The sequence below is a fragment of the Babylonia areolata genome, chromosome 14 (genome assembly GCF_041734735.1).
Source record: "Babylonia areolata isolate BAREFJ2019XMU chromosome 14, ASM4173473v1, whole genome shotgun sequence".
Taxonomy (NCBI): domain Eukaryota; kingdom Metazoa; phylum Mollusca; class Gastropoda; order Neogastropoda; family Buccinidae; genus Babylonia; species Babylonia areolata.
Window position 1 is genome coordinate 672,501 of NC_134889.1, and position 19,652 is coordinate 692,152.

Here is a 19,652-nt window from a genome sequence, read left to right on the forward strand (position 1 = left end):
GTTGGAGGGAGGGGCAGTGTGTGTGTGTGTTGGGGGAAGGGGCAGTGTGTGTGTGTGTGTTGGGGGAAGGGTTGTGTGTGTGTGTGTGTTGGAGGGAGGGGCAGTGTGTGTGTGTGTGTTGGGGGAAGGGTTGTGTGTGTGTGTGTGTTGGAGGGAGGGGCAGTGTGTGTGTGTGTTGGGGGAAGGGTTGTGTGTGTGTGTGTGTTGGGGGAAGGGGCAGTGTGTGTGTGTGTTGGGGGAAGGGTTGTGTGTGTGTGTGTTGGAGGGAGGGGCAGTGTGTGTGTGTGTGTTGGGGGAAGGGGCAGTGTGTGTGTGTGTGTTGGGGGAAGGGGCAGTGTGTGTGTGTGTTGGGGGAAGGGTTGTGTGTGTGTGTGTGTTGGAGGGAGGGGCAGTGTGTGTGTGTGTGTGTTGGAGGGAGGGGCAGTGTGTGTGTGTGTTGGAGGGGCAGTGGGTGTGTGTCGGAGGGAGGGTCAGTGTGTGTGTGTCGGAGGGAGGGTTGGAGGGAGGGGCAGTGTGTGTGTGTCGGAGGGAGGGGCAGTGTGTGTGTGTGTGTCGGAGGGAGGGGCAGTGTGTGTGTGTCGGAGGGAGGGTCGGAGGGAGGGGCAGTGTGTGTGTGTGTGTCGGAGGGAGGGGCAGTGTGTGTGTGTCGGAGGGAGGGTCGGAGGGAGGGGCAGTATGTGTGTGTTGGAGGGAGGGTTGGAGGGAGGGGCAGTGTGTGTGTGTGTTGGAGGGAGGGCCAGTGTGTGTGGAATGAGGGGCAGTGTGTGTGTGTTGGAGGGAGGGGCAGTGTGTGTGTCTGTGTGTTGAAGGGAGGGGCAGTGTGTGTGTGTGTGTTGAAGGGAGGGGCAGTGTGTGTGTGTGTGTTGAAGGGAGGGGCAGTGTGTGTGTCTGTGTGTTGAAGGGAGGGGCAGTGTGTGTGTGTGTGTTGGAGGGAGGGGCAGTGTGTGTGTCTGTGTGTTGAAGGGAGGGGCAGTGTGTGTGTGTGTGTTGAAGGGAGGGGCAGTGTGTGTGTGTGTGTTGAAGGGAGGGGCAGTGTGTGTGTGTGTGTTGAAGGGAGGGGCAGTGTGTGTGTCTGTGTGTTGAAGGGAGGGGCTGTGTGTGTGTGTGTGTTGAAGGGAGGGGCAGTGTGTGTGTGTGTGTCGGAGGGAGGGGCAGTGTGTGTGTGTGTGTGTTGAAGGGAGGGGCAGTGTGTGTGTGTGTGTCGGAGGGAGGGGCAGTGTGTGTGTGTGTGTTGGAGGGAGGGCCAGTGTGTGTGGAATGAGGGGCAGTGTGTGTGTGTTGGAGGGAGCGCCAGTGTGTGTGTGTCGGAGGGAGGGGCAGTGTGTGTGTGTGTGTGTTGGAGGGAGGGGCAGTGTGTGTGTGTTGGAGGGAGCACCAGTGTGTGTGTGTCGGAGGGAGGGGCAGTGTGTGTGTGTGTGTGTGTGTGCGCGCGCGTTGGAGGGAGGGGCAGTGTGTTGGGGTGAGAGACCTGGTTTGTGTGTGTGTGTGTGTGTGTGTATTCACCATCAAATATAACAGAACATTCATCAAGCCAATTATACATAAAAAAAAACCCAATGTGTATCATGAATACTCATTTAACTCAAGGTACATGGACAAATTTAGAGGTAGACCGACAGTATTATTATTATCATGGTTCTTTGAGCAATGTGTAGCAGTATTATCATGGGTCATGAAGCAGTTTGTAGCAGTATTATCATGGGTCTTTAAGCAGTGTGTAGCAGTATTATCATGGGTCATGAAGCAGTGTGTTGCAGTATTATCATGGGTCTTGAAGCAGTGTGTAGCAGTATTATCATGGGTCTTCAAGCAGTGTGTTGCAGTATTATCATGGGTCTTTAAGCAGTGTGTAGTAGTATTATCATGGGTCTTTAAGCAGTGTGTAGCAGTATTATCATGGGTCTTCAAGCTGTGTGTTGCAGTATTATCATGGGTCATGAAGCAGTGTGTAGCAGTATTATCATGGGTCATGAAGCAGTGTGTAGTAGTATTATCATGGGTCATGAAGCAGTGTGTAGCAGTATTATCATGGGTCATGAAGCAGTGTGTAGCAGTATTATCATGGGTCACAAAGCAGTGTGTAGCAGTATTATCATGGGTCATGAAGCAGTGTGTTGCAGTATTATCATGGGTCACAAAGCAGTGTGTAGCAGTATTATCATGGGTCATGAAGCAGTGTGTAGCAGTATTATCATGGGTCATGAAGCAGTGTGTTGCAGTATTATCATGGGTCACAAAGCAGTGTGTAGCAGTATTATCATGGGTCATGAAGCGGTGTGTAGCAGTATTGTGTGTAGCAGTATTATTGGTCTTCAAGCAGTGTATTGCAGTATCATCATGGTTCTTTAAGCAGTGTGTAGCAGTATTATCATGGGTCTTCAAGCAGTGTATTGCAGTATCATCATGGTTCTTTAAGCAGTGTGTAGCAGTATTATCATGGGTCATGAAGCAGTGTGTAGCAGTATTATCATGGGTCTTCAAGCAGTGTGTAGCAGTATTATCATGGGTCATGAAGCAGTGTGTAGCAGTATTATCATGGGTCATCAAGCAGTGTGTAGCAGTATTATCATGGGTCATGAAGCAGTGTGTAGCAGTATTATCATGGGTCATTAAGCAGTGTGTAGCAGTATTATCCTGGGTCTTTAAGCAGTGTGTAGCAGTATTATCCTGGGTCTTTAAGCAGTGTGTAGCAGTATTATCATGGGTCATTAAGCAGTGTGTAGCAGTATTATCATGGGTCATGAAGCAGTGTGTAGCAGTATTATCATGGGTCTTTAAGCAGTGTGTAGCAGTATTATCATGGGTCATTAAGCAGTGTGTAGCAGTATTATCATGGGTCATGAAGCAGTGTGTAGCAGTATTATCATGGGTCTTTAAGCAGTGTGTAGCAGTATTATCATGGGTCATTAAGCAGTGTGTAGCAGTATTATCATGGGTCATGAAGCAGTGTGTAGCAGTATTATCATGGGTCTTTAAGCAGTGTGTAGCAGTATTATCATGGGTCATTAAGCAGTGTGTAGCAGTATTATCCTGGGTCTTTAAGCAGTGTGTTGCCCGCTGAAAGAACCCTGACAGCAGTGTGGTTTGTGGCCAGTCACCTTCAACATCCTGTACTATGACGGCTCCATGCTGGTGCACCTGGCGTGCTACGGGCAGAACAAGGACGGCACCTGTCCCCGTGACAACACAGAGGTGACGGTGCTGGGCAGAAGCAGACAACTGACGCCCATGCTGGACGGACGGCTGGACGAGTTGATGCGCACCGTGTGTCTGAGGCGGGAGGACCTTGTTGTCACCAAGGAAACCGGTCTGCTACTTTGGGGGTTTCTTTCTGTGTGAACAGTATTGTGCCCCCTTTCCATGGGGAGTCCTAGAGGTCTTTACTGTACTGTACTGCATTGTATTACATTGTACTGTATTGTACCGTATTCTGGTCTAGTCTAATGCATTGAATTGTATAGTATTACTATTTTTGTCACAACAGATTTCTTTGTGCCAGGGAGAGGTCAGGCCCACAGTACAGTGCCAGCCATACTGAAAGACATGGTCAGCATCGCATGCCCTGGGTTTTTATCCTGTCAGAACATGGACTGAAAGACATGGTCAGCATCACATGTCCTGGGTTTTTATCTATGTCAGAACATGGACTGAAAAGCATGGTCAGCGTCACATGTTCTGGGTTTTATCCTGTCAGAACATGGACTGAAAGGCATGGTCAGCGTCACATGTCCTGGGTTTTTATCCTGTCAGAACATGGACTGAAAGGCATGGTCAGCGTCACATGTCCTGGGTTTTTATCCTGTCAGAACATGGACTGAAAGGCATGGTCAGCGTCACATGTCCTGGGTTTTATCCTGTCAGAACATGGACTGAAAGGCATGGTCAGCGTCACATGTCCTGGGTTTTATCCTGTCAGAACATGGACTGAAAAGCATGGTCAGCGTCACATGTCCTGGGTTTTATCCTGTCAGAACATGGACTGAAAGGCATGGTCAGCGTCACATGTCCTGGGTTTGTGTGCTTGAAGGTTACTGTACTTGTGCCTCGTTTCTTTTCTGTTTTTTTTTCTTTCTTTTTCTTTGTCTGCAGGTAGTTTAAGATTGATATTGATGATTTTTCATCTTCTCTGCTTTTGAAATACTTGAGGCAGGTTCTGTGATTAGCTGGCTATAAATGTTGTATGGTGCTAACAATCTTTTATTTCTTTTCTAACAGCGGATTGTTTGCCAAAACTGATGACTGGCAAGGATGATGTGGACACAGGTAAGGGCAGTGAACTGTGGTGTTGACATTTCTTTACTGTCTGTTATTGTGTGGATTTGGTGTGTTGTTTGTTGACATTTCTTTACTACCTGATATTGTGTGGATTTGGTGTGTTGTTGACATTTCTTTACTATCTGATATTGTGTGGATTTGGTGTGTTGTTGACATTTCTTTACTGTGTGATATTGTGTGGATTTGGTGTGTTGTTTGTTGACATTTCTTTACTGTCTGATATTGTGTGGATTTGGTGTCTTGTTGACATTTCTTTACTGTCTGATATTGTGTGGATTTGGTGTGTTGTTGACATTTCTTTACTATCTGATATTGTGTGGATTTGGTGTGTTGTTGACATTTCTTTACTACCTGATATTGTGTGGATTTGGTGTGTTGTTGACATTTCTTTACTACCTGATATTGTGTGGATTTGGTGTGTTGTTTGTTGACATTTCTTTACTGTCTGATATTGTGTGGATTGGGTGTGTTGTTGACATTTCTTTACTGTGTGATATTGTGTGGATTGGGTGTGTTGTTGACATTTCTTTACTGTCTGATATTGTGTGGATTGGGTGTGTTGTTGACATTTCTTTACTGTCTGATATTGTGTGGATTGGGTGTGTTGTTGACATTTCTTTACTGTCTGATATTGTGTGGATTGGGTGTGTTGTTGACATTTCTTTACTGTCTGTTATTGTGTGGATTTGGTGTGTTGTTTGTTGACATTTCTTTACTATCTGATATTGTGTGGATTTGGTGTGTTGTTTGTTGACATTTCTTTACTGTCTGATATTGTGTGGATTTGGTGTCTTGTTGACATTTCTTTACTGTCTGATATTGTGTGGATTTGGTGTCTTGTTGACATTTCTTTACTGTCTGATATTGTGTGGATTGGTGTGTTGTTGACATTTCTTTACTGTCTGATATTGTGTGGATTGGGTGTGTTGTTGACATTTCTTTACTGTCTGATATTGTGTGGATTGGGTGTGTTGTTGACATTTCTTTACTGTCTGATATTGTGTGGATTGGGTGTGTTGTTGACATTTCTTTACTGTCTGATATTGTGTGGATTGGGTGTGTTGTTGACATTTCTTTACTGTCTGATATTGTGTGGATTTGGTGTGTGTTTGTTGACATTTCTTTACTGTCTGATATTGTGTGGATTTGGTGTGTTGTTGTTGACATTTCTTTACTGTCTGATATTGTGTGGATTTGGTGTGTTGTTGACATTTCTTTACTGTCTGATATTGTGTGGATTTGGTGTGTTGTTGTTGACATTTCTTTACTGTCTGATATTGTGTGGATTTGGTGTGTTGTTTGTTGACATTTCTTTACTGTCTGATATTGTGTGGATTTGGTGTCTTGTTGACATTTCTTTACTGTCTGATATTGTGTGGATTTGGTGTCTTGTTGACATTTCTTTACTGTCTGATATTGTGTGGATTTGGTGTGTTGTTTGTTGACATTTCTTTACTGTCTGATATTGTGTGGATTGGGTGTGTTGTTGACATTTCTTTACTGTCTGATATTGTGTGGATTGGGTGTGTTGTTTGTTGACATTTCTTTACTGTCTGATATTGTGTGGATTTGGTGTGTTGTTGACATTTCTTTACTGTCTGATATTGTGTGGATTTGGTGTGTGTTGTTGACATTTCTTTACTGTCTGATATTGTGTGGATTGGGTGTGTTGTTGACATTTCTTTACTGTCTGATATTGTGTGGATTTGGTGTGTTGTTGACATTTCTTTACTGTCTGATATTGTGTGGATTGGGTGTGTTGTTTGTTGACATTTCTTTACTGTCTGATATTGTGTGGATTTGGTGTGTTGTTTGTTGACATTTCTTTACTGTCTGATATTGTGTGGATTTGGTGTGTTGTTTGTTGACATTTCTTTACTGTCTGATATTGTGTGGATTGGGTGTGTTGTTGACATTTCTTTACTGTCTGATATTGTGTGGATTGGGTGTGTTGTTGACATTTCTTTACTGTCTGATATTGTGTGGATTTGGTGTGTTGTTTGTTGACATTTCTTTACTGTGTGATATTGTGTGGATTTGGTGTGTTGTTGACATTTCTTTACTGTCTGATATTGTGTGGATTTGGTGTGTTGTTTGTTGACATTTCTTTACTGTCTGTTATTGTGTGGATTTGGTGTGTTGTTTGTTGACATTTCTTTACTGTCTGATATTGTGTGGATTGGTGTGTGTTGTTGACATTCTTTACTGTCTGATATTGTGTGGATTTGGTGTGTTGTTTGTTGACATTTCTTTACTGTCTGATATTGTGTGGATTGGGTGTGTTGTTGACATTTCTTTACTGTCTGATATTGTGTGGATTGGGTGTGTTGTTGACATTTCTTTACTGTCTGATATTGTGTGGATTGGGTGTGTTTGTTGACATTTCTTTACTGTCTGATATTGTGTGGATTTGGTGTGTTGTTGACATTTCTTTACTGTCTGATATTGTGTGGATTTGGTGTGTTGTTTGTTGACATTTCTTTACTGTCTGTTATTGTGTGGATTTGGTGTGTTGTTTGTTGACATTTCTTTACTGTCTGATATTGTGTGGATTTGGTGTGTTGTTTGTTGACATTTCTTTACTGTCTGTTATTGTGTGGATTGGGTGTGTTGTTGACATTTCTTTACTGTCTGATATTGTGTGGATTTGGTGTGTTGTTTGTTGACATTTCTTTACTGTCTGTTATTGTGTGGATTTGGTGTGTTGTTGACATTTCTTTACTGTCTGATATTGTGTGGATTTGGTGTGTTGACATTTCTTTACTGTCTGATATTGTGTGGATTTGGTGTGGTGTTGACATTTCTTTACTGTCTTTTTAATCTTAGACTGTTATTGACATGTTTTCAGGTTTTGGGGGGTAGGGGAGGGTGTCGGATGTTCCACTGAACACACACACACACACACACACACACACACATGCAAAAAACACCCCCCACACAGCCCTCCCTCCACACACACAAACTTTCACTGTCAACCCATTGTGTTTGGTGTTTCCCAGGACTGCCGGACACGTCCACCTGTAAGCTGAGTGACATTCCTGTCATGCAGAACGTGGATGATAGTCAGGTCAGTGTGTTGATGGCACACAGTCAGCATGTACTGACCACTGCCCTGGGCGTGTGTGTGTGTGTGTGTGTGTGTGACTTACACCTATTTATGTGTGTTCTTCAGTTTAACATCTCTTCATGTTGTACCATTTTAGACAAATGTGTGTGTGTGTGCGTTTATGTGTATGGTGTGTCTGTATGGTGTGTGTGTGTGTGTGTGTGTATGTATTGTGTGTGTGTATGATATGTGTATGTTTTTGTATTGTGTGTGTATGATGTGTGTATGTTTATGTATTGTATGTGTGCATGATGTATGTGTGTGTGTGTGTGTGTGTTTATGTATTGTGTGTATATTTATGTATTGTGTGTGGTATGATGTGTGTGTTTATTTATCGTGTGTGTGTGATGTGTATGTATGATGTGTGTATGTTTATGTATTGTGTGTATGTATGATGTGTGTATGTTTCTTGTGTGTGTGTATGATGTGTGTATGTTTATTTATTGTGTCTGTGTATGATGTGTGTATGTTTATTGTGTGTGTGTATGATGTGTGTATGTTTGTGTGTGTATGATGTGTGTATGTTTGTTTATTGTGTGTGTGTGTATGATGTATGTATGTTTATTGTGTGTGTGTGTGATGTGTGTATGTTTATTGTGTGTGTGTGTATGATGTATGTATGTTTATTGTGTGTGTGTATGATGTGTGTATGTTCATTGTTTGTGTGTATGATGTGTGTATATTTATTGTGTGTGTGTGTACAGTTGCTGGGCCGGTGGTACGGACTGGGCAGCAAGGACTACAGCAGGCAGCAAGACCCTGCAGGGTTCCTGGTGTCTGTCCATCGCAGTCAGCCTCACACCCTGCTGTGGAAACACTGGGACATCAGGTCAGTCCTGCCACTGTCTGTCTGTCACTCTGGTGCTGTCACTGTCTGTCACTGTCTGTCACTGTCTGTCTGTCTGTGTCTGTCACTGTCTGTCTGTCACTGTCTGTCTGTCTGTCACTGTCTGTCTGTCTGTGTCTGTCACTGTCTGTCTGTCACTCTGGTGCTGTCACTGTCTGTCTGTCTGTCACTGTCTGTCTGTCACTCTGGTGCTGTCACTGTCTGTCTGTCTGTCACTGTCTGTCTGTCTGTCACTGTCTGTCTGTCTGTCACTGTCTGTCTGTCACTGTCTGTCTGTCTGTGTCTGTCACTGTCTGTCTGTCACTGTCTGTCTGTCTGTGTCTGTCACTGTCTGTCTGTCTGTCACTGTCTGTCTGTCTGTGTCTGTCACTGTCTGTCTGTCACTCTGGTGCTGTCACTGTCTGTCTGTCTGTCACTGTCTGTCACTGTCTGTCTGTCTGTGTCTGTCACTGTCTGTCTGTCACTCTAGTGCTGTCACTGTCTGTCTGTCACTGTCAGTGTCTGTCTGTCACTGTATGTCTGTCACTGTCTGTCTGTCTGTCACTGTCTGTCTGTCTTTCTCTCCAGTGCTGCCACTGTCTGTCTGTCTGTCACTGTCTGTCTGTCTTTCTCTCCAGTACTGCCACTGTCTGTCTGTCACTGTCTGTCTGCCACTGTCTGTCTGTCTTTCACTGTCTGTCTGTCTTTCTCTCCAGTACTGCCACTGTCTGTCTGTCACTGTCTGTCTGTCACTGTCTGTCTGTCTTTCCAGTACTGCCACTGTCTGTCTGTCTTTCTCTCCAGTACTGCCACTGTCTGTCTGTCTGTCACTGTCTGTCTGTCTTTCTCTCCAGTACTGCCACTGTCTGTCTGTCACTGTCTGTCTGTCACTGTCTGTCTGTCTTTCTCTCCAGTACTGCCACTGTCTGTCTGTCTGTCTGTCTGTCACTGTCTGTCTGTCTTTCTCTCCAGTGCTGCCACTGTCTGTCTGTCACTGTCTGTCACTGTCTGTCTGTCTGTCTGTCTGTCTTTCTCTCCAGTGCTGCCACTGTCTGTCTGTCACTGTCTGTCTGTCTGTCACTGTCTGTCTGTCTGTCTGTCTGTCTGTCTTTCTCTCCAGTGCTGCCACTGTCTGTCTGTCACTGTCTGTCTGCCTGTCACTGTCTGTCTGTCTGTCACTCCAGGTCAGTGCTGTCACTGTCTCTCCAGGTCAGTGTGTGGTACAGACATCAGGTGTGTGATACAGACACCAGGGGTGTGGTACAGACATCAGGGTTGTGTGTGATACAGACATCAGTGGTGTGTGTGGTATAGACATCAGTGGTGTGGTATAGACATCAGGGGTGTGTGTGATACAGACAACAGGGGTGTGTGTGGTACAGACATCAGGGGTGTGGTACAGACATCAGGGGTGTGTGTGGTATAGACATCAGTGGTGTGGTACAGACATCAGGGGTGTGGTACAGACATCAGTGGTGTGTGTGGTATAGACATCAGGGGTGTGATACAGACATCAGTGGTGTGTGTGGTATAGACATCAGGGGTGTGGTACAGACATCAGGGGTGTGGTACAGACATCAGGGGTGTGTGGTACAGACATCAGGGGTGTGGTACAGACATCAGGGGTGTGTGTGGTATAGGCATCAGGGGTGTGGTACAGACATCAGTGGTGTGTGTGGTATAGACATCAGGGGTGTGGTACAGACATCAGTGGTGTGGTACAGACATCAGGGGTGTGTGGTACAGACATCAGGGGTGTGGTACAGACATCAGGGGTGTGTGTGGTATAGACATCAGTGGTGTGGTACAGACATCAGGGGTGTGGTACAGACATCAGTGGTGCGTGTGGTATAGACATCAGTGGTGTGGTACAGACATCAGTGGTGTGTGTGGTATAGACATCAGTGGTGTGGTACAGACATCAGTGGTGTGTGTGGTATAGACATCAGGGGTGTGATACAGACATCAGGGGTGTGGTACAGACATCAGTGGTGTGTGTGGTATAGACATCAGTGGTGTGGTACAGACATCAGGGGTGTGGTACAGACATCAGTGGTGCGTGTGGTACAGACATCAGGGGTGTGGTACAGACATCAGGGGTGTGGTACAGACATCAGGGGTGTGTGTGGTATAGACATCAGTGGTGTGGTACAGACATCAGTGGTGTGTGATACAGACATCAGGGGTGTGGTACAGACATCAGGGGTGTGATACAGACATCAGGGGTGTGGTACAGACATCAGGGGTGTGGTACAGACATCAGTGGTGTGTGTGGTATAGACATCAGGGGTGTGTGATACAGACATCAGGGGTGTGGTACAGACATCAGGGGTGTGGTACAGACATCAGTGGTGTGTGTGGTACAGACATCAGGGGTGTGGTACAGACATCAGTGGTGTGTGTGGTATAGACATCAGGGGTGTGATACAGACATCAGTGAGGCCTGTGATGCTGACAGGGGGTGGGGGGGCATTGCAGGAACGGCAGCTGTCTGGGGCAGAAAGCGGTGTACCTGAAGGCAGCCTGCACTGACATGGGCACCGGGGATTACATCAGTACCAAGGCTTCGTCCTTCATGCTGCAGTGGAGTGAGTCATGTAGCAATACATCACGGTGTTTAGTATAGTACTGTAGTACTTCATGCTGCAGTGGAGTGAGTCATGTAGCAATACATCACAGTGTGTAGTATAGTACTGTAGTACTTCATGTTGCAGTGGAGTGAGTCATGTAGCAACACATCACGGTGTGTAGTATAGTACTGTAGTCCTTCATGCTGCAGTGGAGTGAGTCATGTAGCAATACATCACGGTGTGTAGTATAGTACTGTAGTCCTTCATGCTGCAGTGGAGTGAGTCATGTAGCAATACATCACGGTGTGTAGTATAGTACTGTAGTACTTCATGCTGCAGTGGAGTGAGTCATGTAGCAATACATCACAGTGTGTAGTATAGTACTGTAGTACTTCATGCTGCAGTGGAGTGAGTCATGTAGCAATACATCACGGTGTGTAGTATAGTACTGTAGTACTTCATGCTGCAGTGGAGTGAATCATGTAGCAATACATCACAGTGTGTAGTATAGTACTGTAGTACTTCATGTTGCAGTGGAGTGAGTCATGTAGCAATACATCACGGTGTGTAGTATAGTACTGTAGTACTTCATGCTGCAGTGGAGTGAGTCATGTAGCAATACATCACAGTGTGTAGTATAGTACTGTAGTCCTTCATGCTGCAGTGGAGTGAGTCATGTAGCAATACATCACGGTGTGTAGTATAGTACTGTAGTACTTCATGCTGCAGTGGAGTGAGTCATGTAGCAATACATCACAGTGTGTAGTATAGTACTGTAGTCCTTCATGTTGCAGTGGAGTGAGTCATGTAGCAATACATCGTGGTGTGTAGTATAGTACTGTAGTACTTCATGCTGCAGTGGAGTGAGTCATGTAGCAATACATCACAGTGTGTAGTATAGTACTGTAGTCCTTCATGTTGCAGTGGAGTGAGTCATGTAGCAATACATCACAGTGTGTAGTATAGTACTGTAGTACTTCATGCTGCAGTGGAGTGAATCATGTAGCAATACATCACAGTGTGTAGTATAGTACTGTAGTCCTTCATGTTGCAGTGGAGTGAGTCATGTAGCAATACATCACGGTGTGTAGTATAGTACTGTAGTCCTTCATGTTGCAGTGGAGTGAGTCATGTAGCAATACATCACGGTGTGTAGTATAGTACTGTAGTCCTTCATGCTGCAGTGGAGTGAGTCATGTAGCAATACATCACAGTGTGTAGTATAGTACTGTAGTACTTCATGCTGCAGTGGAGTGAATCATGTAGCAATACATCACGGTGTGTAGTATAATACTGTAGTACTTCATGTTGCAGTGGAGTGAGTCATGTAGCAATACATAACAGTGTGTAGTATAGTACTGTAGTCCTTCATGCTGCAGTGGAGTGAGTCATGAAACACTTGCATCCTAAAAGTGTATTGTACAGTGTAGTATATTATAAATGAAGGTGTGTTATATAGTGTTGCATCATATAGATAATAGTGTGTAATATAGTACTGTGTCATATAAATGATAGTGTATGATGAAGTATTGTATTAATAAAAGTGTGTTGTATCATACAAATAAAAGTGTGTTGTATCATATAAATAATAGTGTGTTGTACAGTATTGTATCACAAAAATGATAGTGTGTTGTATTGTATTTTTTGAATAGTGTTTGGTATAGTATTGTTTCATGTAAATGATACTGTATAGTATAGTAATCATATCAGTAATAGGGTATAATATAGTATTGTATAAATGAAAGTGTGTTGTATCATATGGATGGTAGTGTGTTGTATAGTATTGAATCATACAAATGATTGTGTATTGTAAACATTCATACACAGATAAAATAGATGTCAACATACTTAACTTCAGTTTCTGTGAGAGCTAGGAGTCTCTTGTGTTCCCCCTTGTGCATCAATAAAAAAAAAAATCATTTACTGTCTTGCAGCTGCTTTCAAGATTCTGCGCTTGCAAGGGGACTTAATGCTGGTGTATTCATGCACAAGGGAGACAAGTGAAGGAACCTGTGATCCAGAGGGGATCCGAGTGGATTTGTTGGGACGATCGCCATCGGCAACCCTGGATGACATCATTCCCATGCTGGATGTTCTCCCCTCTGTGTGTTTGAAGCCAGAGTTCATTGAGTCCGTCGTGTCGACTGGTGAGTGTGTTGTGTGTTTGAAGCCAGAGTTCATTGAGTCCGTCGTGTCGACTGGTGAGTGTGTTGTGTGTTTGAAGCCAGAGTTCATTGAGTCCGTCGTGTCGACTGGTGAGTGTGTTGTGTGTTTGAAGCCAGAGTTCATTGAGTCCGTCGTGTCGACTGGTGAGTGTGTGTGTGTTTGAAGCCAGAGTTCATCAATGATCGTGTCGACTGGTGAGTGTGTTGTGTGTTTGAAGCCAGAGTTCATTGAGTCCATCGTGTCGACTGGTGAGTGTGTGTGTGTTTGAAGCCAGAGTTCATCAATGATCGTGTCGACTGGTGAGTGTGTGTGTGTTTGAAGCCAGAGTTCATCAATGATCGTGTCGACTGGTGAGTGTGTGTGTGTTTGAAGCCAGAGTTCATTAAGTCTGTCTTGTCGACTGGTGAGTGTGGTGTGTGTGTGAAGCCAGAGTTCACTAAGTCCGTCGTGTCGACTGGTGAGTGTGCTGTGTGTTTGAAGCCAGAGTTCATTAAGTCTGTCTTGTCGAATGGTGAGTGTGGTGTGTGTGTGAAGCCAGTGTTCATCAAGTCCGTCGTGTCGACTGGTGAGTGTGTGTGTGTTTGAAGCCAGAGTTCATCAGTGATCGTGTCGACTGGTGAGTGTGCTGTGTGTTTGAAGCCAGAGTTCATTAAGTCCGTCGTGTCAACTGGTGAGTGTGTGTGTGTTTGAAGCCAGAGTTCATTAAGTCTGTCTTGTCGAATGGTGAGTGTGGTGTGTGTGTGAAGCCAGTGTTCATCAAGTCCGTCGTGTCGACTGGTGAGTGTGTGTGTGTTTGAAGCCAGAGTTCATCAGTGATCGTGTCGACTGGTGAGTGTGTGTGTGTTTGAAGCCAGAGTTCATCAATGATCGTGTCGACTGGTGAGTGTGTTGTGTGTTTGAAGCCAGAGTTCATTAAGTCTGTCGTGTCGACTGGTGAGTGTGTTGTGTGTTTGAAGCCAGAGTTCATTAAGTCCGTCGTGTCGACTGGTGAGTGTGTGTGTGTTTGAAGCCAGAGTTCATCAAGTCTGTCGTGTCGACTGGTGAGTGTGTTGTGTGTTTGAAGCCAGAGTTCATTAAGTCCGTCGTGTCGACTGGTGAGTGTGTGTGTGTTTGAAGCCAGAGTTCATCAAGTCTGTCGTGTCGACTGGTGAGTGTGTGTGTGTTTGAAGCCAGAGTTCATCAGTGATCGTGTCGACTGGTGAGTGTGTGTGTGTTTGAAGCCAGAGTTCATTAAGTCCGTCGTGTCGACTGGTGAGTGTGTGTGTGTTTGAAGCCAGAGTTCATCAATGATCGTGTCGACTGGTGAGTGTGTGTGTGTTTGAAGCCAGAGTTCATTAAGTCTGTCTTGTCGACTGGTGAGTGTGGTGTGTGTGTGAAGCCAAAGTTCACTAAGTCCGTCGTGTCGACTGGTGAGTGTGCTGTGTGTTTGAAGCCAGAGTTCATTAAGTCTGTCTTGTCGAATGGTGAGTGTGGTGTGTGTGTGAAGCCAGTGTTCATCAAGTCCGTCGTGTCGACTGGTGAGTGTGTGTGTGTTTGAAGCCAGAGTTCATCAGTGATTGTGTCGACTGGTGAGTGTGGTGTGTGTGTGAAGCCAGAGTTCACTAAGTCCGTCGTGTCGACTGGTGAGTGTGCTGTGTGTTTGAAGCCAGAGTTCATTAAGTCTGTCTTGTCGAATGGTGAGTGTGGTGTGTGTGTGAAGCCAGTGTTCATCAAGTCCGTCGTGTCGACTGGTGAGTGTGTGTGTGTTTGAAGCCAGAGTTCATCAGTGATCGTGTCGACTGGTGAGTGTGCTGTGTGTTTGAAGCCAGAGTTCATTAAGTCCGTCGTGTCAACTGGTGAGTGTGTGTGTGTTTGAAGCCAGAGTTCATTAAGTCTGTCTTGTCGAATGGTGAGTGTGGTGTGTGTGTGAAGCCAGTGTTCATCAAGTCCGTCGTGTCGACTGGTGAGTGTGTGTGTGTTTGAAGCCAGAGTTCATCAGTGATCGTGTCGACTGGTGAGTGTGTGTGTGTTTGAAGCCAGAGTTCATCAATGATCGTGTCGACTGGTGAGTGTGTTGTGTGTTTGAAGCCAGAGTTCATTAAGTCTGTCGTGTCGACTGGTGAGTGTGTTGTGTGTTTGAAGCCAGAGTTCATTAAGTCCGTCGTGTCGACTGGTGAGTGTGTGTGTGTTTGAAGCCAGAGTTCATCAAGTCTGTCGTGTCGACTGGTGAGTGTGTTGTGTGTTTGAAGCCAGAGTTCATTAAGTCCGTCGTGTCGACTGGTGAGTGTGTGTGTGTTTGAAGCCAGAGTTCATCAAGTCTGTCGTGTCGACTGGTGAGTGTGTGTGTGTTTGAAGCCAGAGTTCATCAGTGATCGTGTCGACTGGTGAGTGTGTGTGTGTTTGAAGCCAGAGTTCATTAAGTCCGTCGTGTCGACTGGTGAGTGTGTGTGTGTTTGAAGCCAGAGTTCATCAATGATCGTGTCGACTGGTGAGTGTGTGTGTGTTTGAAGCCAGAGTTCATTAAGTCTGTCTTGTCGACTGGTGAGTGTGGTGTGTGTGTGAAGCCAAAGTTCACTAAGTCCGTCGTGTCGACTGGTGAGTGTGCTGTGTGTTTGAAGCCAGAGTTCATTAAGTCTGTCTTGTCGAATGGTGAGTGTGGTGTGTGTGTGAAGCCAGTGTTCATCAAGTCCGTCGTGTCGACTGGTGAGTGTGTGTGTGTTTGAAGCCAGAGTTCATCAGTGATTGTGTCGACTGGTGAGTGTGCTGTGTGTTTGAAGCCAGAGTTCATTAAGTCCGTCGTGTCGACTGGTGAGTGTGTTGTGTGTTTGAAGCCAGAGTTCATTAAGTCCGTCGTGTCGACTGGTGAGTGTGTGTGTGTTTGAAGCCAGAGTTCATCAGTGATCGTGTCGACTGGTGAGTGTGTGTGTGTTTGAAGCCAGAGTTCATCAGTGATCGTGTCGACTGGTGAGTGTGTGTGTGTTTGAAGCCAGAGTTCATTGAGTCCATCGTGTCGACTGGTGAGTGTGCTGTGTGTTTGAAGCCAGAGTTCATCAGTGATCGTGTCGACTGGTGAGTGTGTGTGTGTTTGAAGCCAGAGTTCATTAAGTCCGTCGTGTCGACTGGTGAGTGTGTGTGTGTTTGAAGCCAGAGTTCATTAAGTCTGTCTTGTCGAATGGTGAGTGTGGTGTGTGTGTGAAGCCAGTGTTCATCAAGTCCGTCGTGTCGACTGGTGAGTGTGTGTGTGTTTGAAGCCAGAGTTCATCAGTGATCGTGTCGACTGGTGAGTGTGTTGTGTGTTTGAAGCCAGAGTTCATTAAGTCTGTCGTGTCGACTGGTGAGTGTGTTGTGTGTTTGAAGCCAGAGTTCATTAAGTCCGTCGTGTCGACTGGTGAGTGTGTGTGTGTTTGAAGCCAGAGTTCATTAAGTCTGTCGTGTTGAGTGGTGAGTGTGCTGTGTGTTTGAAGCCAGAGTTCATTAAGTCCATCGTGTCGACTGGTGAGTGTGTGTGTGTTTGAAGCCAGAGTTCATCAGTGATCGTGTCGACTGGTGAGTGTGCTGTGTGTTTGAAGCCAGAGTTCATTAAGTCCGTCGTGTCGACTGGTGAGTGTGTGTGTGTTTGAAGCCAGAGTTCATTAAGTCTGTCTTGTCGAATGGTGAGTGTGGTGTGTGTGTGAAGCCAGTGTTCATCAAGTCCGTCGTGTCGACTGGTGAGTGTGTGTGTGTTTGAAGCCAGAGTTCATCAGTGATCATGTCGACTGGTGAGTGTGTGTGTGTTTGAAGCCAGAGTTCATTAAGTCTGTCGTGTCGACTGGTGAGTGTGTTGTGTGTTTGAAGCCAGAGTTCATTAAGTCTGTCGTGTCGACTGGTGAGTGTGTTGTGTGTTTGAAGCCAGAGTTCATTAAGTCCGTTGTGTCGACTGGTGAGTGTGCTGTGTGTTTGAAGCCAGAGTTCATCAAGTCTGTCGTGTCGACTGGTGAGTGTGCTGTGTGTTTGAAGCCAGAGTTCATCAATGATCGTGTCGACTGGTGAGTGTGTGTGTGTTTGAAGCCAGAGTTCATCAATGATCGTGTCGACTGGTGAGTGTGTTGTGTGTTTGAAGCCAGAGTTCATCAATGATCGTGTCGACTGGTGAGTGTGTTGTGTGTTTGAAGCCAGAGTTCATTAAGTCTGTCGTGTCGACTGGTGAGTGTGTGTGTGTTTGAAGCCAGAGTTCATCAGTGATCGTGTCGACTGGTGAGTGTGTGTGTGTTTGAAGCCAGAGTTCATCAAGTCTGTTGTGTCGATTGGTCAGTGTGTGTGTGTTTGAAGCCAGAGTTCATCAATGATTGTGTCGACAGGTCAGTGTGTTGTGTGTTTGAAGCCAGAATTCATCAGTGATTGTGTTGACTGGTGAGTATGTTTTGTGTTTGAAGCCAGAATTCATCGAGTCGGTTATGTCGACTGGTGAATGTGTTGTGTGTTTTAAGCCAGAATTCATCAGTGATTGTGTTGACTGGACAGTGTGTTGTGTGTATATTATCATCTTGTTCTAACAGTGTGTTGTGTGTATATTATCTTGTTCTAACAGTGTTTTGTGTGTATGTTATCATCTTGTTCTAACAGTGTGTTGTGTGTATATTATCAACTTGTTCTAACAGTGTGTTGTGTGTATATTATCATCTTGTTCTAACAGTGTGTTGTGTGTATGTTATCATCTTGTTCTAACAGTGTTTTGTGTGTATGTTATCATCTTGTTCTAACAGTGTGTTGTGTGTATATTATCAACTTGTTCTAACAGTGTGTTGTGTGTATATTATCATCTTGTTCTATGTTCATAGACTGCAGCTCTGATGTTCACATTTATTTTCAATTGACCTTTCATATGAATGACATTTTTTACCTGTTTTGACAGCCATATTCTGTTTTTGGAGAGATGCGTACTGTGTATGCTTCATTTTCATAACTCACTTCTGCATGTGCACACATGGGAGAGAGATTAAGGCACTTGTAGGTTGTACCTATGTTGACTAGGAAGACTGTAAAAGTGACCCCTCTGTCGACCTGCCAGGCACCGATATTAGGAACCAACACAGGAACCTCCAATTAAACTTTCAGTGATCTTGCTGCTTGGCTGTTGTGCACCTTCTTTGGATTGTGTATTTTGACATGAGAATGATTGATGAGTACAGTGTGTTTAGACATGAGAATGATTGGTGTGTACAGTGTGTTTAGACATGAGAATCATTGGTGTGTACAGTGTGTTTAGACATGAGAATCATTGGTGTGTGCAGTGTGTTTAGACATGAGAATCATTGGTGTGCTCTGTGTGTTTAGACATGAGAATCATTGGTGTGCTCTGTGTGTTTAGACATGAGAATGATTGATGAGTACTGTGTGTTTAGACATGAGAATGATTGATGAGTACTGTGTGTTTAGACATGAGAATCATTGATGAGTACTGTGTGTTTAGACATGAGAATGATTGATGAGTACTGTGTGTTTAGACATGAGAATGATTGATGAGTACTGTGTTTAGACATGAGAATCATTGATGAGTACTGTGTGTTCAGACATGAGAATCATTGATGAGTACTGTGTGTTTAGACATGAGAATCATTGGTGTGCTCTGTGTGTTTGGACATGAGAATCATTGATGAGTACTGTGTGTTTAGACATGAGAATGATTGATGTGTACACAGTCTGATCATCAAGAATTACAGGTGATTTTACAGCCAGATCAAGAATTACAGGAGATTTTACAGCCAGATCAAGGATTATGCATTGATACACTTTGGATTTTCAGATAGATGACACCTTTTGATTTTTTTCTCACTAACCTGTCATTACTTTGAGCATAAAACACTTGATGGGAGGGCAAAGGAACAGTAGATATCAAGATAATGTGTGTCAGTGTGATGGAGAGAGAGGGGGTGGGGGGATGAACATTCCTGTCAACTGTGCCACATGACAAAAAAAAAAAAGAACATTCAAAAGTGTTTCAAAACATGGTCAAGCCATAGATGGTTTGCCTCACTGCATGTGCAAGACACTACCATGAAGGATTTGAACAGAGTCAGTATTTCTGTGTGTCTGTGTTTAGCGGAGTGTGACGCCCTGGCCTCTCAGCCTGTTGCCATGGTGACGATGTCGGCCTGTGCCATCGACGCACTGCCTGCTGTCCATGTCGACCTTGACAAGGTCACACAACTCCTGTGGTTTTTTTGTTTGTTTTCGTTTGGTTTTTGGTCTTTTTTTTTCACATAAACTTCTTGATAGACACAAATGTCTTTTCAGGATGGAAACAAATACACCCTTCACAATCAATGAAACTTTAAAGTTTCTGCTTTTAAATTATATCAGGTGTGTGGTATGAAGTGATCCACATGTTCTCCCCTATGGTGTGTGTGACAGTTATCAGGTGTGTGGTATGTGTGACAGTTATCAGGTGTGTGGTATGTGTGACAGTTATCAGGTGTGTGGTGTGTGTGACAGTTATCAGGTGTGTGGTGTGTGTGACAGTTATCAGGTGTGTGGTATGTGTGACAGATATCAGGTGTGGTGTGTGTGACAGTTATCAGGTGTGTGGTATGTGTGACAGTTATCAGGTGTGTGGTATGTGTGACAGTTATCAGGTGTGTGGTGTGTGTGACAGTTATCAGGTGTGTGGTGTGTGTGACAGTTATCAGGTGTGTGGTATGTGTGTGTGACAGTTATCAGGTGTGTGGTATGTGTGACAGTTATCAGGTGTGTG

At 44.8% G+C, this 19,652-nt stretch overlaps 1 protein-coding gene across 2 annotated transcripts in view; it reads left to right on the top strand.

Annotated features, from left to right (window-relative positions):
* The window catches only part of LOC143289709 (uncharacterized), a 145,638-nt gene that overhangs the window by 118,992 nt on the left and 6,994 nt on the right, over positions 1-19,652 (top strand). For both annotated transcript variants that reach the window (XM_076598766.1, XM_076598767.1), the window contains 7 exons: positions 3,095-3,307; positions 4,216-4,263; positions 7,275-7,342; positions 8,086-8,210; positions 10,686-10,795; positions 12,712-12,924; positions 19,002-19,099. In XM_076598766.1, coding sequence (XP_076454881.1) covers positions 3,095-3,307; positions 4,216-4,263; positions 7,275-7,342; positions 8,086-8,210; positions 10,686-10,795; positions 12,712-12,924; positions 19,002-19,099 — 875 coding nt within the window. The remainder of the gene's footprint in view (positions 1-3,094; positions 3,308-4,215; positions 4,264-7,274; positions 7,343-8,085; positions 8,211-10,685; positions 10,796-12,711; positions 12,925-19,001; positions 19,100-19,652) is intronic.